The 20,207-nt window shown below is 47.0% G+C and overlaps 1 protein-coding gene across 2 annotated transcripts in view; it reads right to left on the reverse strand.

The window, feature by feature from the left end:
- Positions 1 to 20,207, reverse strand: part of ptk2ba (protein tyrosine kinase 2 beta, a) — a 105,676-nt gene that overhangs the window by 59,193 nt on the left and 26,276 nt on the right. For both annotated transcript variants that reach the window (XM_055639062.1, XM_055639061.1), the window contains exons 2-3: positions 9,148 to 9,366; positions 2,646 to 2,824 (exon numbers count right to left, since the gene is read on the reverse strand). In XM_055639062.1, the coding sequence (XP_055495037.1) occupies positions 2,646 to 2,824; positions 9,148 to 9,336 (368 nt within the window). In that variant the 5' untranslated portion in view covers positions 9,337 to 9,366. The remainder of the gene's footprint in view (positions 1 to 2,645; positions 2,825 to 9,147; positions 9,367 to 20,207) is intronic.

Consider the following 20,207-nt stretch of genomic DNA (forward strand, 5'->3'; position numbering starts at 1 on the left):
ATAAACCATAAATGGAAACAGGAGTATCCATGGATTACTACATGAGCCATATTCAAATTGATCAAGTAGATCAGAGTTGTATCAGTGGTTCAAGTCTAGCATGGGAGAAGAGGGAAAAACTCAAAGTGTTGGAGAAACTCAGTGGGTCAGGCACTCTGGAGACTCCAGGCCTCTGGACAACTTGGATGGGCAACTTTTCGATTTGGGAGACTGACTGATTGAGGGGCAAAAAAGAGAAAGCTTAGTTTAGGTAACCTACAAATGCCCCCCTTTCCCCTCCTCTTTCTCACCCAACAACCGCCCCCATTTTATTTTACCATTCTCATTCACCCCCACTGAACCCTGGTTGATACTGCACCAGTTTCTCCCCTCCTCCTAGCTCTCACTTGAAAGCATCCAGCTCTCTCCTGAAAGCACCCAGAGAACCTGCCTCCACCGCCCTCTGCGGCAGAGAATTCCACAGACTCACCACTCTCTCTGAGAAAAAGCATTTCCTCGTCTCCGTTCTAAATGGCTTACTCCTTATTCTTAAACTGTGGCCCCTGGTTCTGGACTCCCACAACATCGGGAACATGTTTCCTGCCTCTAGCGTGTCCAAGCCCTTAACAATCTTATATGTTTCAATGAGATACCCTCTCATCCTTCTAAACTCCAGAGTGTACAAGCCCAGCTGCTCCATTCTCTCAGCATATGATAGTTCCGCCATCCCGGGAATTAACCTTGTAAACCTACGCAGCACTCCCTCAATAGCAAGAATGTTCTTCCTCAAATTAGGGGACCAAAACTGCACACAATACTCCAGGTGTGGTCTCACTAGGGCTCCGTACTACTGCAGAAGGACCTCTTTGCTCCTATATTCGATTGCTCTTGTTTTAAAGGCCAACATGTCATTCGCTTTCTTCACAGCCTGCTGTACCTGCATGCTTACTTTCATAGACTGATGTGCAAGGACCCCCAGATCCCGTTGTACTTCCCCTTTTCCCAACTTGACGCCATTTAGATAGTAATCTCCCTTCCTGCTTTTGCTACCAAAGTGGATAACCTCACATTTATCCGCATTAAACTTCATCTGCCATGCATCTGCCCACTCCCCCTACCTGTCCAAGTCACCCTGCATTCTCATAGCATCCTCCTCCCAATTCACACTGCCACCCAGCTTTGTGTCATCTGCAAATTTGCTAATGAACAAAGAAATAGTGGAAGATGACACATTTATTTAGCTGTTATAGGGAACTTTAATTTTCATACAGACTACACAAATAAGATTAGTAGACATACGCCCTTAGAACGGGATTTTATGAAATGCACTCAAGACTCCTGAAGGGTGGCATGGTGATGCAGAGGTAGTGTTGCAGCCTTACAGTGACAGAGATCCAGTTCAATCCTGACCACGGGTGCAGTTTGTACGGAGTTTGTACATTCGCCCTGTGACCTACATAGGTTTTCTCCGGGAAGCCCCAGTTTCCTCTTAACACTCCAAACACGCACAGGTTTGTAGGGTAATTGGCTTTGTATAAATGTAAATTGTCCCTGTTGTGTGCAGATAGTATTAGTGTGTGGGGATCGCTGGTCGGCACCCCCTCGGTGGGTCGATGTTTTCGCGCTGTATCTCTAAACTAAAACTAAACTCTTCTTTAAATGATACCTCGTGGACTCAAGCAGGGAACTGGCTAATTTAAATTGATCACTGGGAATGAGACAGTCACTGTCTTGAATAATTTATGTATAATATGGATCATTTATGTTTTTGTGTATCTGCATCTATGTGCCTGTGATGCTGCTGCAAGCAAGATTTTCATTGAACCTGCACCTCACCTCACCATGCTTGTGGATGTGGAAATAAACGTAACCATTTTGGGCTCCACTTTGTAACGTTGTCGGTGCCCTTTATGCAGTAACTATTTGCATACCCTGTACACAAGCAACGAATTTCACCGTGGCTTGACACATGTGGTAATTAATTAATTAATCAATCAATCGATTAATTAATTAATTAATTGATTGATTAATTAATTGATTAGTTCATTCATCTTGATTACTTGCTCCTGGTCATTTATTTCTGCCACTCATGAATATGGTATCTTATGTATAACGGGATGGGCTGGAGCTTTTTTAATAGTTTCACATTTTAATGATGGGTAGCCGTGGTGATTCATGAGTGAAGAGCAGAAACCTTGTTTATAAAAGATACCTAAATCAGGAGAATGCAGATGATTGGGTAAGCCTTGTAACTCGGACCACCGAATCCGCGCCAATGAGCATTATCCTACACACTGGGGACAATATACAATTATACCAAGCCAATTAACCTACAAACCTGTACATCTTTAGAGTGTGGGAGGAGACCGAAGATCCCGGAGAAAACCCACACAAGACACGGGGAGAATGTACAAATTCCGCACACATAGCACCCGTAATCAGGATCAAACCCGGGTCTCTGACGCTGAAAGGCAGCAACTACCGCTGCTCCACTGTGCCGCCCATTTTTATCCATCAGCCAAACAAGGCAATGGAGACCAAAAGCTTATACAATTAATTAATCAGAAGACCCCTCAATAAGAAGAGATCAAAGTTAAATGGAGTCCATTGCCAATCTCATATTGGAGTGTTATATAGAGGTCATAGTCAAGGGTGGGGATCAGTACCTCCATTCGGCTTCATGATGTTGACTCTCATATTTGGTCTGAACCTCCTCGATCGTGAGGTCGGGGTGGAGCCAGTAGACCTCGTCAGATTTCAAGTGCTTCAATCTGAGTCCATAACAGCTCTTGAAGATGATGCTGGGACCCACTCTCCCACTGTCCAATATTGTGTTGATAATCTCCTGCAGGGCAAGAGGACAGAGAGAATAATTATCAACGACCGCTGCTCACTGTGGATGACCCCGCCGGAGGTTCCGCCCACAAAGATCGACAACTCCATGCAATGTTCATTTCCCCTTTGCCAAATGGTTCCTGTCAATTCCAGGGAACTCTTGGCTTCTGATGATATCATCAAGCTGGCCAGAGGAAGCATCATGATGTTCAAAAGACATTTGGACAGATGCATGGATAGGAAATGTTTAGAGGGATATGGGCAAAACACAATGTCAAGCATATGGGTGCTGAAAAGATGTTTGCCCCAGTGGGGCTACCTGCAACCCCAGGCCACAGTTTCAGGGAAATTAAACCATTTACGATGGTTTAACTTGTATCCTCAGGGCATCAAAAGCATTCAGATTCTGTCTCCACGGACGCTGCCTGATCTGCTGAGATTTTGTAGAGTTTTCTAGTTTAGGTCCCCAGCATCTGATTTTCATTTACAAGGGATAAGTGAAAATAAGTGAAACTGCTGGAAATCCGAAATAGAAAAATCTGAAACATCTCAGCAGGTTGGGCAGCATCTGTGGAGACAGAGATTGAAATCTGTCGCTTCATCAGAGCTGAGGGTCGGGGAACTGTTTCACTCTCCACAGACACTGCCTGCAGTGCCGAGTTTCTTTAGTAGTTTCTGTTCTTCTTTGGAATGCTCTCTCCAAGAGAGCTGTGGTGAAGCTGGAGAAGCTCAGAAAAATGCCGTTTTAGACTGTAGAAGATAGGGGGAACAGACAGGAATGTGCTGAGGCCAAGAACAGATCGGCCATGATTCACATGAATTACAGGGCAGGCTGGATGGGCTTGTAACCCCTTCCTGCTGGAAGGCATTTCCAGAGGTGGTGTCTTAGAGTCATAGAGTGATACAGTGTGGAAACAGGCCCTTCGGCCCAACTCGCCCACACCAGCCAACAATGTCCCAGCTACACTAGCCCCACTTGCCTGAGCTTGGTCCATATTCCTCCAAACCTGTCCTATCCATGTACCTGTCTAATTGATTAATAAATGATGGGATAGTCCTAGCCTCAAATACCTCCTCTGGCAGCTTGTTCCATAATCCCACTACACTATGTGTGAATAATTTACCCCTCAGATTCCTATTAAACCTTTTCCTCTTCAGCTTGAACCTATGTCCTCTGGTTCTCGATTTGCCTACTCTGGGCAAGAGACTCTGTGCATCTACCCGATCTATTCCATTCATGATTTTGTATACCTCTATTAAATCTCCCCTCAGCCTCCTGCACTCCATGGAATAGAAACCGGGTATACTCAACCTCTCCCTATAGCTCACACCCTCTAGTTCTGGTAACATCCTCGTAAATCTTTTCTGAACCCTTTCAAGCTTGACAATATCTTTCCTATAACATGGTGCCCAGAACTGAACACAATATTCTAAATGCGGTCTCACAAACATCTTATACAACTACAACATGACCTCCCAACTTCTATACTCAATACTCTGGCTGATGAAGGCCAAAGTGCCAAATGCCTTTTTGGCCACCTTATCTACCTGTGACTCGACCTTCAAGGAATCATGCATCTGCACTCCTAGATCCCTCTGCTCTACAACACTACCCAGAGGCCTACCATTTACTGTGTAGGTCGTGCCCTTGTTCGACGTCCCAAAATGCAACACCTCACATTTTTCTGTGTTAAATTCCATCAACCATTCCTCTGCCCACTTGGCCAATCGATCCAGATCCTGCTGCAATCTTTCACAACCATCTTCACTATTTGCAAAACCACTAACTTTTGTATCTTCAGCAAACTTGCTAATCTTGCCCTATATGTTCTCATCCAAGTCATTGATGTAGATGACAAACAGTAACGGGACCAGCACCGAACCCTGAGGCATACCACTAGTCACAGGTCTCCAGTCTGAGAAGCAACCTTCCACCATCACCCTCTTCCATGGAGCCAATTTGCTATCCATTCAGGAGGAGTCCGATTTGGCCAGGACTCAAGGGTCTGAGCTATAGGGAGAGGTTGAGCAAGATGGGACTTTATTCCTTGGAGCGCAGGAGGATGAGGGGTGATCTTATACAGGTGTTTAAAATCATGAGAGGAATAGATCAGGTAGAGAATCTTTCCCACTGAGCTGGGAAAATGAGAACCAGTAACATGGGTTTAAGGTGAAGGAGGATAGATTTAATAGGAAACTGTTCAATAGGAATACGTACAAGGGATGGTGGATGTATGGAACAAGCTGCCAGAGCAGGTAGCTGAGGCAAGGATTATTGCAATGTTTACGAAACAATTAGACAGGTACATGGAGAGGACAGCTTTAGAGGGATATAGGCCAAATGCAGGCATGTGGGACTAGTATGGATGGTCGGTGTGGGCAAGTTAAGTCGACTGGCCAGTTTTCACGCTGTATGACTATAGTGGCATTTAAGAGGCTTCTAGGTGAGCTAATAGATATATAGGGAATGGAGAGGTATCGATCACATGCAGGCAGACAAGATTAGTTTAACTTGGCATCCTGTTCAGCACAGACATTGTGGGCCAAAGGGCCTCTTCTTTAAGTTCCATATTGATGCATTCTTTGTCAATGATCTTTAGTTAGATGAGCATAAAACTCATTGCTTCTGCAGATACAAGAGTCACGTCTCACTGGCATGTAATTGTTATATGCTAACAATCACACCACACAGCAGGAAGTTCAGGGTCACAGCTTCCAGACCACACGTTTAATCATCTCTCAGTCTCAAGAAGGGTCTCAACCCAAAAAGTCACCAATCTCTTCCCTCCAGAGATGCTGTCTGTCCTACTGAGTTACTCCAGCATTTTGTGTCTATCTTTGGTGTAAACCGGCATCTTCAGTTCCTTCCTGCACTGTTTAATCAACACAGCTGGTTCCCATCCCAGAGCAAAGCTGTTACTGTAGAGTCTGAGGATGCTACATTAGCTGCACAGGTGCGTGTACAAACCCCTGACCCAACCACACTCTGAGCAGCCACTGGCTGCTAAAACCTCGGAAAGCAGCCTTGACTTCTTCATTCACCTGCTCAAGAGGAAATTTATTCTCTGCAATGTGTACCGTTAGCTGGAGTGGGAAGCCACAGATTCCACAGGAAGTGCTGTGCTTCTGTAAAATAATCTAAACTGATATATTTGATCAAAACTGAGCTCCCCGTTGCAGAGGGCTGCACAGGGCCCTTCAACGCTGAGCAATAAAATCAACTTAGAGACTTGGCCTGCCACCAAAAGAAAAATTCCCAAATAGGGAAAATTTATAGTCACGGACTGACTGTACTTTATCTTGCACAGAATGTTGTACAAATTATCCCTTTATCATGTATCTATGCACTGGGCTCGATTGTAATCATGTATTGCCTTTCCACTGACAGTTTAGCATGCAACAAAAGATTTTCGCTGTACCTTGGAACATGTGACAACAAAATAAACCTAAACTCATACAGTACGAATACAGATCCGTTCTGAGGAAGGGTCTCGACCCAAAACGTCACCCATTTTACTTCTGTCCAGAGATGCTGCCTGTCTCGCTGAGTTACTCCAACATTTTGTCCTCCTTGAGACTAATCCTTTTTTCGACCAAGGTGCCCCGCTGAGCTAATCCCATTTACCTGCATTTGGGCCATGTATCATTAATCCTTTTCTAACCATATACTTGATCAAATGGATTCAGAAAAGATTCATGGGGATGTGGCTGGGACTGGGGGGGGGGGGGGGGGGGGGGGGGGGGGGGGGGGGGGGGGGTGGGTTATGAGACGAGGCTGGAGAAGCCGGGATTTATTCACCCTGGAGCGAAGGAGGTGGGAGTGTTGTGCGTTGGTGTGTCAAACCAGGACAGATCATACAGGGTAAATGCTGGAGCCCTGGAGATATATGGAAGAACAGGTGCCAGGTTCCCTGAAAGCAACGAGAAGAAGGCATTTGGCATTAAAAGACATTTGGATCAGTACATGAATAGGAAAGGATAGGGCCAAAGACAGACAATTGGGACCAGCTCAGGATGGCATCTTGGTTAGCATGGACGAGTTGGGCTGAAGGCCAATAATGTCCCAGCCCCAACTACCTCATCTGGCAGCTGTGCCTTACACCCACCACCCTTTGTTTGAAAAAGTTACCGCTCAGATTCCTATTAAATCTTTTCCGCTTCACATCGAACCTATATCCTCTGGTCCTCAATTCCCCTACTCTGGGCAAAAGACTCTGTGCATCTACCCGATCTATTCCTCTCATGAATTTGTATACCTCTATAAGATCTCCCCTCATCCTCCTGTGCTCCATGGAATAGAGACCCAGCCTACTCACCCTCTCCCTGTAGCTCACACCCTCTGGTCCTGGCAACATCCTCGTAAATCTTTTCTGAACCCAATCAAACTTGACAATATCTTTCCTATAACATGGTGCACAGAACTGAACACAATATTCTAAATGCGGACTCACCAATATCTTATACAACTGCAACATGACCTCCCAACTTCCCCCAATTTAAGACTCTGGTGGTTGTAAAACATTTTGGACTTGAAGGGTACAAGATGGAGCCTGCAATATGGAGACTTGTGTACTGTCACAGTGTGGTCTACTATATTACGCTCTTATACATAGTATGATTGTGCCTAATGTATGGTGTAGGATTGTCACTGAATTGTAAGCAAAAAATATCACTGCACTTAAGTGCACATGACACTAAAGTACCATTGCACAATCGAAGTGGACAAACTGAAGAAGGTTCCTGAATCAAAACAACATCTGTCCATTTCCTGCATAGATGCTGCCTGACCCATGGAGGTCCTCCAACACCTTGTTTAATGCTCAAGATTCCAGCATCTAGTCTCTTGTGTCATAGAACATAGAACAGCATGGCAAAGGAACAAGCCCTTCAGCCCACAATGTCTGTGCCGAACATGATGCCGAGGTAAACTAATCTCCTCTGCCTACACATGATCCATATCCCTCTCGACCCGAAACGTCACCCATTCCTTCTCTCCAGAGATGCTGCCAGTCCTGCCGAGTTACTCCAGCATTTTGTGTTTCAGTGGGTGGAGGGAGTCGAAGACTGGGGGCAGTGTCCGGAGGGTATGTGGGAAAAGCCAGCGATGGGGAAAGAGGCTGTGGATTGTGAGAGGGGATTAAATGGGTGGAAGAAGTCGTCAATGGGGGAAGAGTGTTCATGGGCTGTTGGAAAGGATTCATTGGGTGAGGAGGGTCTGTGGTGGAAGAAAGGGTCTATGATTGGGAGCGGATTCAGTGGGAAGAGTCTGTGGTGGGGGAGAGAACCTGTGGATTGCTGGAGAGGATTCAGTGGGGGGGAAGTGTCGGTGATGTGGATAGTGTGAATGGATTGCAAGAGGGAATTCAGGGGGTAGGGAGACTTGGCAATGAGGGAGATTGTTCATGTGCTGTGGCTGGGGAGAGTGCATGATGAGAGACAAGGGGAGGAGATTCACTGGCTGGGGAGTGGTCGGTGATGGGGGAGGGGGGGGGGGAGACTGGGTGTGGATTGTGGGAGGGGATTCAGTGTCATTGATGGGGGAGAGTGTCCGTGGATAGGGGAGGGGATCCAGTGAGGGAAGAGTGTCATTGACGGGGGAGAGAGAGAGCCTGTGGACAAGGGGAGGGGATTCACTGGCTGGGGAATAGTCGGTGATGGGGGAGGGAATTCACTGCGTGGGGGCAGGTTCAGTGGGTTGGGAACATCGCCAGATGGGCAGAGCGTCTGTAGGCTGTGTTGGTGATGGGGGAAGAGTGTCCTTGGGGAGAGCGAAGGGGATTTACGATGATGGGGGAGAGTGTCTGTGGGGGGGGGGGGGGGGGGGGGGGGGGAGGGGAGAAGATTCACGTGTGGGGAGTGGTCGGTGATGGGGACTATCTTTAATCGGGATTTATTATCCATCAAGAACTTCATCTTGCACTAAACGTTGTTCCCTTTATCATGTATCTGTACACTATGGATGACTCAATTGTCATCATGTATAGTCTTTGCGCTGACGGGTTAGCACGCTACTAAAGCTTTTTAATGTGCTTCGGTATACTTGACAATAAAATAACCCAAACTAAACGGGGGAGATTGTCTGTGGATTGTGGGAGGGGATTGTATGGGGGAGATGGGGGATTGTATGAGGGGATGGGGGAGAGTGTCGGTAGATTGTCGGAGGGGATTCCATGAGTGGCGAGTGGTCGGTGATGGGGGAAGAGTGTTCTTGATCCTTCCCCATCCCACTGAAGAGTTGCACCGGCTGGACTCTGCCCCCGTGGTTGCTTCCTCTGGGTCAGTAATCTCCCGTAACGTGTCCGGGGAGGTGCGTTGCCGCGTTGCCGATCTTACCCTGATTTCAGTCGTGTGGTCACACTTGACCAGCTTGAAGTTCTTGCCCAAGTTGCTGCTGGTGTTGCTGCAGAAGCAGACCTTGAGGATCTTCGTCGCTGTCCCTTCCAACGTCTTGTCCGAGTTAATGCACAGGGCGTGACTGGTTGCATCCACCCACGTCTCCAGGGGGTTAGGGTTGGCGCTCATTTTAACAGCTGGGAACGCACCATCACTCACCTGCGGAAGGAGAAGTGTTCAGTACATGGCTGCACAGTCTCACTATTCCCTTCATTTCAGATCCATCCCCAGCCTACAGACAGCAGGGGCCACGGTCATGGGACCAAAGTCTGCCCTTGACCTCCATACCCAGAACCAACCACTCATCTGAAGAAGGGTCTCGACCCGATAAGTCACCTATTCCTTTTTTCCAGAGATGCTACGTGACTCACTGAGTCAATAAACGGTTTGTCAATTTTGCCGATGACACCATTTGTGGTTAGGCCAAATCATGGGTAATAGTCAGTCAGCATATAGGATTGAGACAGAGCACCAGGTTAGGTGATGCAACAACAATAAGCTCTTGCTCAGCATCAACATAAACCAAGGAACTAAGTGTAGACTTCAGAAAGGGGAAGTCAGCCCACACACCAGGTTTCAATGGTGCGTCGATGGTGAAGTGAGTTAGCAGCTTCAAATTCCTGAGCTTAGTTTAGTTTAGCTTAGAGATACAGCACAGAAACAGGCCCTTTGGCGCACTGAGTCCACGCCGTCCAGCGATCCCCATACAGTAGTACTATCCTACGCACTCGGCACAATTAACAATTTTTACCACAGCCAAATTAACCAACAAAACTGTGCGCCTTTGAAGTGTGAAAGGAAACCAAAGCACCCGGAAAAAACCTATGCAGTCATGGGGAGAATGGACAAACTTTGCATGGACAGCACCCGTAGTCAGGATCGAACCAAGGTCTCTGGTGCAAGAAAGAAGCAACTCTATCGCTGTGCCACCTCACAATGTTAACATCTCAGTTATCGCAGCAAATGTAATCATGAAGAAGACATGCCAGCACCTCCACTTGCTTACAATGTAAAGAGATTCAATGTTCTCTTATACTCTAACAAACATTCTATAGTTGCACTGTAAGAAGAGTCTTGATTGTTTGTATCAGGGCATGGTGCAGCAATTTCAACATACAGGAGTACAAGAGGCTGCGGAGAGAGGGATGGACTCAGCCCAGTCCAACATGGGAACAGCCGACTCCACCATCAAAAGCATCTTCATGAGGCTCTCCTCATGAAGATGGAATCTATCATCAGGGATCCCACTATCTGGGCCATTCCCTCCTCTCACTGTTACTGTTGGGCAGGAGGTACATAAGCCTGAAGTTGCAAACAGCTGGGTTCAGGATCTGCTACTTTCCTTCAACCATCAGGGTCCTGCACCGACCTGCACAATGCTAATCCCACCTTGGCAACAGAAAGCTATGGGACACTTCTTTCACTACCATGGACATGTTTTATTATTGTGTTTTGCATTAATGTCTTGTTTTATTTTTGCATAATATAACCATATAATAACCATATAACAATTACAGCACGGAAACAGGCCATCTCGGCCCTACAAGTCCATGCCGAACAAATTTTTTTCCCCTTAGTCCCACCTGCCTGCACTCGTACCATAACCCTCCATTCCCTTCTCATCCATATGCCTATCCAATTTATTTTTAAATGATACCAATGAAGCTGCCTCCACCACTTCCACTGGGAGCTCATTCCACACCGCCACCACTCTCTGCGTAAAGTTCCCCCTCATATTACCCCTAAATTTCTGTCCCTTAATTCTGATAATTTTTCTCTTTTCACTGTCTTGTACAACGTATGTGTAATGTATGTGGATTCATTTACAATTTATGTTTTGTGTCTTGTCTATGCACCTATGGTTCTTGATTCCCCTACTCTAGGTAAAAGCACCGTATCTATTCTTCTCATGATCTTATACATCTCTATAAGATCACCCCTCACCCTCCTGCGTTCTAAGGAATAAAGTCCTAGCCAGCTCAACCTCTACATATAACTCAGGCCCTCAAGACCTGACAACATCCTCATCAATCTTTTCTGCACGATTTCCAGTTTAACAACATCTTTCATATAACAGGGTGACCAAAACTGAATCTGCCAACGACCCAGTATGTCTCTTACGCAAGTTTGCAGAGATTTGTGACTTGCCCTCCAACCGCATATTGGAGTGGGCTAGATTTTTTACACGGAAGCAGCAGCCTGATGAGCTTGTTGAATGTTTTATCGCTGACCTGCGCTACCTTGCTCAGCGGTGCCGTTTCGAGACCATGCGTGACCAGCTCACCAGAGATATCCTTGTCACCGGCATGCTCGATCAGAAGCTACGTGCTGATCTACTGCAAAGACCAGACCTCACCGTGACTCAGGCAATGCATGCATGCCGTATTGCTGAAGTAGTTGCCCCGCCACATGGGCAGAGGGGATCTGACAACCGAGCTATAAATCTGACTGGCGTTGCTATGCCCCGTCGAAAGCAAGACAACTTTCGCCCTCCGCCGTGGCCCATTCATGCACCTCGGGTCCCGCTTGCCAAGTGCCCCAACTGCAATTATGTCCACTCCATGCAGTCCCAGTGCCCAACATTTGGCAAAGCTTGTAATTTCTGTAGGAAAATGAACCACTTTGCAGCTGCCTGTCGTTCCCGTGGGAACGTTCCCCCAGCTCATAGACAATTCTTAAACAACCTTCAGCAAGTTGATAATGAACTCGATTCCCAGTCTTCTGTCAACACTGCCCCCGACTCTGAGCCCAGCATTTCCATGGGAGATACTAGTGTTTACACTCTCCTTCATAGCCGATCTCGCCTCCCCGATCCTTCTGTGCTCATTACTGTGAACAACAAGTCCTTCTCCGTGAAGCTTGACACGGGGGCAAAAGTGAATGTTATGTCAACATCCCTATTCAACCAGATAAGAAATAATGAGCTGTTGACTGCTGATCGCTCTGTATTGCGTGCTTATGGGGGAGAGGAGCTAAAACCTGTGGGGAGGGCCACCTTCCATTGTGTGCTGCAGAAATCATCCCGTGACCTGTCGTTTTTCATTCTGGACTGTGACTGTGTAACTCTATTGAGCAATCAAGCCTGTCAGGATCTCGGTCTAGTGTCTTTCGACCGTACGGTCCACGAAGTGCGGGTGATGCTGAATCCACTCTCCGAGTACCCTGACCTCTTCGACGATAAGTTGGGGAAGCTGCCACTTGTGTACAAGATCGCAACTGACCCCTCGGTAGTGCCTGTGATCCGTGCCCCACACAGGGTGTCATTTGCCATGAAGGGCAAGGTGGAAGCCATGCTGAAAAACATGGTTGATATGGGAGTGCTGGAAGCCGTCAGCGATCCCACCAAGTGGGTCTCCACCATGGTCGCCACCATGAAGAAGGGTAAGAACGAAATACGGGTGTGCATCAACCCCAAGGATTTGAATCTGGCAATAAAACGTCTCTACTACCCTATGAGGACTGTAGAAGATGTTGCTGCCCAGGTCGGACAGGCCACGGTGTTTTCTGTCTGATGCCAGGAGCTCGTTCTGGCAAATACCCCTAGACAAACGCTCCTCGGATTTAACCACTTTCGGCACACCCTTCGGAAGATTCAAATTTTTGCGGATGCCGTTCTGCATCAACTCCGCTAGCGAAGAGTTTCAGCGCTCCATGGAGCAACTGTTTGCTGGTCTGCCGTGTGCCATTATTGTGGATGACATTCTTGTTTATGGGAGAGATGCTGCTGAGCATGATCGCCACCTCCGACGGATTCTAGACCGCGCTCGCCAGATCAACTTAAAACTTAACCCGTCAAAGTGCAAGTTCCGTGTAGCTGAAGTACCCTATGTTGGCCACATTTTCACGGCCCACGAGCTGAAACCTGATCCGCAAAAGACAAACGCTATCTCCGAGCTGCCTGCTCTGACCGACGTGACCAGCCTGCAGCGTTTCCTGGGCATGGTCAACTATTTGGGCAAGTTTATCCCTGACCTCAGCGAGTTGAGCGCACCCCTGAGGCAACTGACGAAAAAAGACATTGCCTGGTCCTGGTTTCCCCACCACCAGCAGGCTTTCGATTTCCTCAAAACGAAGCTGATCAGCACGCCAATCTCAAATTTTTTCGATCTGCAGCGTCCAATTGTGGTTACGTGCGACGCTTCCCATTTTGGACTAGGTGCTGCCTGCCTGCAGCTCTATGATGATGGCTCGCTGCAGCCCATTTCCTATGCCTCGCGAACCATGACGGACACTGAGCAGCGCTATGCACAAATAGAGAAGGATCTTCTTGTGGTTGTGTTCGCTTGCTCCAAGTTCAAGGACTTCCTTTTCGGCACCAGGTTCACTATCGAGACGGATCGTCAACCCTTGGTGACGATCCTCAACAAGCCTATCCCCATCGCTCCAGCCAGACTGCAGCGAATGATGCTGCAGCTCCAGAGGTTCGACTTCCAGATCGTTTACAAGAGGGGCACTAGGATGCATGTGGCTGACGCGCTGTCCAGAGCCCCCCGGTCCTCCTGCGACAGACATCCCTACGAACAGGAGGATCTGCAGGTACTCAATGTCAACTTTGTTCCTTCTAGGCAGCTGCAGTGCCTGGTTACGCACACCGCCAACGACCCCGACCTGCAACAGCTCGCAGCTGTCATCCGGCACGGGTGGCCAAGCAAACGGACTTCGTTGCCTGCGGGCGCCCACCCTTTCTTTCTGGTTCACGATGAACTGGTGCTCCGGGACGGGATAATCATCAAGGGTCACAAGGTGGTCGTCCCTGCCTCCCTGTACGACTCGTACTACACCGCTGCCCACATGGGGCATCCCAGAGCCGATGCCACCGTCTCACATGCCCAAGAACAATACTATTGGCCCGGCATGGCAAAGTACATTAAGGCCCGAGTATCCTCCTGTCCTGATTGCAATACTCTTGCCCCACATCAGCAGCGCCAGCCGCTTCTGCAGCAGCCTGCCCCTGCCATGCCCTAGTCATCGCTGGCTGCGGACATATTTGAATGGCGTGGCAAGCAATACCTAGTGTTAGTCGATTCCTATTCGAACTAGTTCGAAGTAGACCTTCTCCCTGCTATCACCTCTGAAATGGTCATCAGTAAGCTGCGCCGACACTTCGCCACTTTTGGGTCCCCGGTCCGTTTGCAGACCGACAACGGCCGTCAATTCACCAGTGCAGAATTTAAAGCTTTCGCTGTGAAGTGGAACTTCACTCACTACACCAGCAGCCCTGAATACCCGCAGAGTAATGGCCTGGCTGAACGTGCTGTCCACAGTGCCAAGAACTTGCTCGAGCAGTCTCGTCTCTCCAATGGTGACCTACCAGGGTCTGTTAAACCTTCGTAATATTTCCAGAGACACTACCATGCGATCCCCTGCCCAACATCTGATGTCCCGTGTTCTTCGCCCACCGATGCTGATCGCCCAGCAATCCCTCGTGCCCAAGGTCCTCCAGCCTGCTGCCGTCCAGCAACGGATTGCCCAAAGACACGAAATACAGCGCCGCTCTCACGACAAGTCCTGCCGCCCACTCTCACCACTACTGCCTGGCCAGGTCGTCCGTATGCAGACTGTCACCGGATTCTCCCAACTCACAACCATGGTTGGGGTGGACAATTCACCAAGATCCTACTTGGTGGACTTTGAAGGAACTGTCTACCACCGTAGTCGCCAGCACTTGTTGGCTGTCAAAGAGCCCAATCCTCCTCCTGCGGCCCCATATGCTCCTCCGTTGCGTTTCGAGCCTCCCACTACTAACTAACCCTCAGCTCGCTGCATGCCCCGGTCTGTCCGTTTGTCGAGGTCTCCTCCGTCTGCTCTTCCGGGGTCCTCCTCCCCTGCCCGCTCTCCTCTTTCTCCCCCGATGTCTACTACTCTTTCCCCGTCTCCTTCCCCTGGCTCGCCTGCGCCGGTCGTGTCTCCTTCCGCATTCCAGGCTGGGTCTCCGCCGGCTTTCTCCTTCCCGGCTGTTCCTGCTCCTCCTACTCTTCTTTCGGGTGGGGGGGGAGGGTGAGGGTGCTATGGGCACTCGCTCGGGTCGGATTGTCAAACCTCCTGTCCTTTACGGTGATTTCTTTTAGATTTGCAGGTCTTGTATAACCACCCTGCCACTGTTATGACTTCAAATTTAAATTTCTAAGGGAAAGGATGTAGATGGTTTATGCATGCAACCTATAACGTAGCTACCTCAACACCACTAACCACGCCCAGCCATATCAGTATAACTGTGATATCCTCGCCTTGTTCCTCCCTTTGGTTCCAGTACGCCTGAAGACTAGATGCAGTCAGTGCTGGGACGTGTGTGCCATGTGCTTTAATAAAAGACTCAGTAAAGGTCACAGTGTGTCAGACTTGACTCCTTTACAATCACCCTATCTACTTGTGATATAATTTTCAAGGAACTGTGTACCTGCACTACAAGATCCCTCTGCTCTACAACACTCCCCAGAGCCCTGACATTCACTGTGTATGTCCGGCATTTGTTAGGCTGCCCAAAAAAGCAACAACTCGCACTTCACTGTATTACATTATACCTGCCCAACCAACCAATCAAGATCCAGCTGCAATCTTTGACAACCATCTTCATTATCTACAATACCACCCATGTTAGTGTTATTTGCAAACATGTTAATCATGCCCTGTACATTCTCATCCAAATCATTGACATAGTATGTGTATGGTATATTATTGTCGGGAGATCTGTGCATAAAACATAGATCAGTGGACTTACGACACAGCAGTACTGGGCTATCATAGAACATTGAACACTGGTAAGACTACACTTAGACTAAAGCATGCAGTTCTGGATGCCCAGCTATAAGAAGGATGTAATTATATTTGAAAGGGTGAAGCAGAGAATCACCAGGATGTTACCTGAACCTGGGGCTTAAATATTAGAGCAAGATTGGTTAGATTGGCAATTTTTTCCTTTGGTGTCTAGGAGTTTGAGGGTCACCTTCTTGAGGTGTATATGAGGAGAATGGATAAAATGACCATTCAGAGTCGTTTTCCCAGGATTCGAAAACTAGAGGGATATGCTTGAGGTAAAAGGGGAGCGGTACAAGTGGAACCTCAAGGACAACTTTTCACTCAAAGGGTTGTCCATATCTCGAATAAACTGCCAGAGGAAGCTGTAGAAACTGATACAATTATGACTTTCAAAAGACATTTGGACAGTTATGCAGATAGGAAGAGTATAGAGGGATATGGGTCAAAAGCATGCAATGCATGGGCAGGAAGGTCCTGTTTCCATGCTGTATACCACCATGAACTGAATGAATGAGTGGTTAACATATGAAGAGTGTTTGAGCGGGGACCTCATTGAAAAGTACCGAATAGTGAAAGATTTGGGTAGAGTAGAAAGGATGTTTCCACTAGTGGGAGAGTCCAGGACTAGATGGCATAACCCCAGAATCAAAGAATGGTCAATTAGGAAGGAATATCTTCAGCTAGAAGGTGATGAATCTGTGGAAATCTTTGCCATAGAAGGCTGCAGAGGCCGTCAATGGATATTTTTAAGGCAGAGATAGATTGATTCTTGATTAGTACGTGTGTCAAGGGTTATGGGGAGAAGGCCGGAGAATGGGGTTAGGAAGGAGAGATAGATCAGTCATGATTGAATGGCGGAGTAGAATTGATGGGCCAAATGGCCCAATTCTGCTCCGATAACTTATGACCTTATGACTGTGGTTAAAGTTTGTTTAATGATGCAAAGCAACTCAGCTGTAGAATTTCTCAAAAGGCATTCAGACCATTGAATCTGCCCTCCTAGGCGAAACTGTGAAAGGGGTGCATTGAGGACGAGAACAACAGTTATAGAGTCACGCAGCAAAAGCCCTTGAGCCCACCATGTCCACATCGGCCATCAAATATCTATCTATACTAATCCCCTCTCCCAAAAGATGGTCCGTCAGATCCAAGTACCCATCCCAGACTCTTCCAAAATAGCTGTGAGAATATTTACTTTGAGACTAATGCTAACTTTCTCCTCTTTCAAACATGTTCACAGTATGCACAAATTGCATATCCCACCTCTTCCAGCTTTCTTCTCTCCCCCCCTCCTACAATCAGTCTGAAGAAGGGACTCGACCCAATACATCAATTATCCATGGCCTTCAGGCATGCTGCCTGACCATGCTGAGCTACTACAGCATTTTGTGCTGTGGTGTCTCCTGGAGTCTGCGTGTCTTCACGATTCACGGACACTCCCTTTCTTCCCTCTTCACTTCCCCTTTATCTGCAGCTTGATTTTTCGCTCTCCCAGTTCAGTCTTTGACCTGAAACATAAGCCGTGTTTCTCCCTCCACAGATGCTGTCCGAACAGCTGTGTGTTTCTGGCATGCATTGGTTTTATTCTCAGTCCACCCCTCGTGCTTCTCCACCCCTGGGAATCCCCACAGAGGCATTGCTGCCCTTGAAAGGACAGAATCAGCTTCACTCACCTACGCAGAGATCAACTGCTCCAGAATAGCTTCTTCGCTTCAACTTTGAGTTAGATAGAGCTCTATGGGCTAATGGAATCAAGGGATATGGGGAGAAGGCAGGCATGGGTTATTGATTGGAGACGATGAGCCATGATCACAATGAATGGCGGTGCTGGCTTGAAGGGCCAAATGGCTTCCTCCTGTACTTATTTTCTATGTTTCTATTTTTCTAACCCAAAAATATTCATAGCCACTATGAATTCAGTCATTCAGTGAAGAGGGAGAGCAACAGGGGCCTTGACCATTCGATGTCCTCCAACGAGCAGCAGTGCACATCGGCCCGGATACTGTGGTCTACACAATATAGACGAGTTCAAGAACTGGCCTGGGTGTTTAAAGCCTATCTAACCTCAAGTGTGTAGGAAGAAACTGCAGATGCTGGTGTAAACCAAAGATACACCTAAAAAGCATCAGTAACTAGCAGGTCAGGCAGCATCTCTGGAGAAAATGAATAGGTGACGTTTTGGGTCGAGACCCTTCTTCGGACTGAGAGTCAAGGGGAAAGGGAAACAAGAGATATACTGTGGACAGCAATATAGATAGATTTAGAACAAATGAATGGAAGTTATGCAAACAATTAACAATGCTAAAGGAAACAGGCCATTGGTAGCTGTGGGCAAGGTGAAAACGAGATACAATGAAACTCAACAAGATGACTTTGAAGTTAGTACACGAGTTGAGTGGGGGAGAGACTTGTTAGTTCTGCTTACTTGTGGTCTAGAGGACAATTTAAAATATATCTCATTTATGTTTAACAGTCGTAGAGCCAGAAAACCATTCGACCCACCAATTCTATGCTGAGCAGTGAGCACCCATTCATACTGGTCCCAGTTCCCAGCACATGGCTCCTACTCTTCTAAGACGAGGTGATGCAAGTACTTGTTCAGACACTTCCTAAATGCTGTCAGTGTTCCCCCACGAGCTTCTGCCTCCCTCTCTGGCAGAGTGTTCCAGGTACAAGAAAGGTCCCACCCCAAAATTTTTCAATATAACTATGGAGAGGGTCAGAACTGGACCTAGGGTTGAGATTTTTGATTGGAGAAAGGCTAACTTTGATGCGATGCGAGATGATTTAAAAGGAGTGAACTGGGACATTTTGTTTTATGGGAAAGATGTAGAAGAGAAATGGAGGACATTTAAAGGGGAAATTTTAAGAGTACAGAATCTTTATGTTCCTGTTCGGTTGAAAGGAAACAGTAAAAATTGGAAAGAGCCCTGGTTTTCAAGGGAAATGGGACATCTTGTTCGGAAAAAGAGGGAGATCTACAATAATTATAGGCAGCATGAAGTAAATGAGGTGCTTGAGGAGTATAAGAAATGTAAAAAGAATCTTAAGAAAGAAATTAGAAAAGCTAAAAGAAGATATGAGGTTGCTTTGGCAAGTAAGGTGAAAGTCAATCCAAAGGGTTTCTACAGCTATATTAATAGCAAAAGGATAAGGAGGGATAAACTTGGTCCATTGGAGAGACAGAGTGGACAGCTATCTGCAGAGCCAAAAGAGATGGGGGAGATATTGAACAATTTATTTTCTTCGGTATTCACCAAGGAGAAGGATATTGAATTATGTGAGGTAAGGGAAAACTAGTATAGTAGCTATGGATACTATGAGGTTCAAAGTAAAAAAGGTACTGACACTTTTGAAAATATAAAAAGTGGATAAGTCTCCAGGTCCTGACAGGATATTCCCTAGGACATTGAGGGAAGTTAGTGTAGAAATAGCCGGGGGGGCGACAGAAATATTTCAAATGTCATTAGAAACGGGGATTGGCGTACTGCGCATGTTGTTCCATTGTTTAAAAAGGGTTCTAAGAGTAAACCTAGCAATTATAGACCTGTTAGTTTGACTTCAGTGGTGGGAAAATTAATGGAAAAGATACTTAGAGACAATATATATAAGCATCTAGATAAACAGGGTCTGATTAGGAACAGTCAACATGGATTTGTGCCTGGAAGGTCATGTTTGACTAATCTTCTTGAATTTTTTGAAGCGGTTACTAGGGAAATTGACGAGGGTAAAGCAGTGGATGTTGTCTATATGGACTTCAGTAAGACCTTTGACAAGGTTCCTCATGGAAGGTTGGTTAAGAAGGTTCAACTGTTGGGTATAAATGCAGGAATAGCAAGATGGATTCAACAGTGGCTGAATGGGAGAAGCCAGAGGGTAATGGTGGATGGCTGTTTATCCGGTTGGAGGCAGGTGACTAGTGGGGTGCCTCAGGGATCTGTGTTGGGTCCTTTGTTGTTTGTCATGTACATTAATGATCTGGATGAAGGTGTGGTCAATTGGATTAGTAAGTATGCAGATGATACCAAGATAGGGGGTGTTATGGATAATGAAGAGGATTTCCAAAGTCTACAGAGTGATTTAGGCCATTTGGAAAAAATGGGCTGAAAGATGGCAGATGGAGTTTAATGCTGATAAATGTGAGGTGCTACACCTTGGCAGGACAAATCAAAATAGGACGTACATGGTAAATGGTAGGGAATTGAAGAATACAGTTGAACAGAGGGATCTGGGTATAACCGTGC

Source organism: Leucoraja erinacea, chromosome 8, assembly GCF_028641065.1.
Source record: "Leucoraja erinacea ecotype New England chromosome 8, Leri_hhj_1, whole genome shotgun sequence".
Lineage (NCBI taxonomy): Eukaryota > Metazoa > Chordata > Chondrichthyes > Rajiformes > Rajidae > Leucoraja > Leucoraja erinaceus.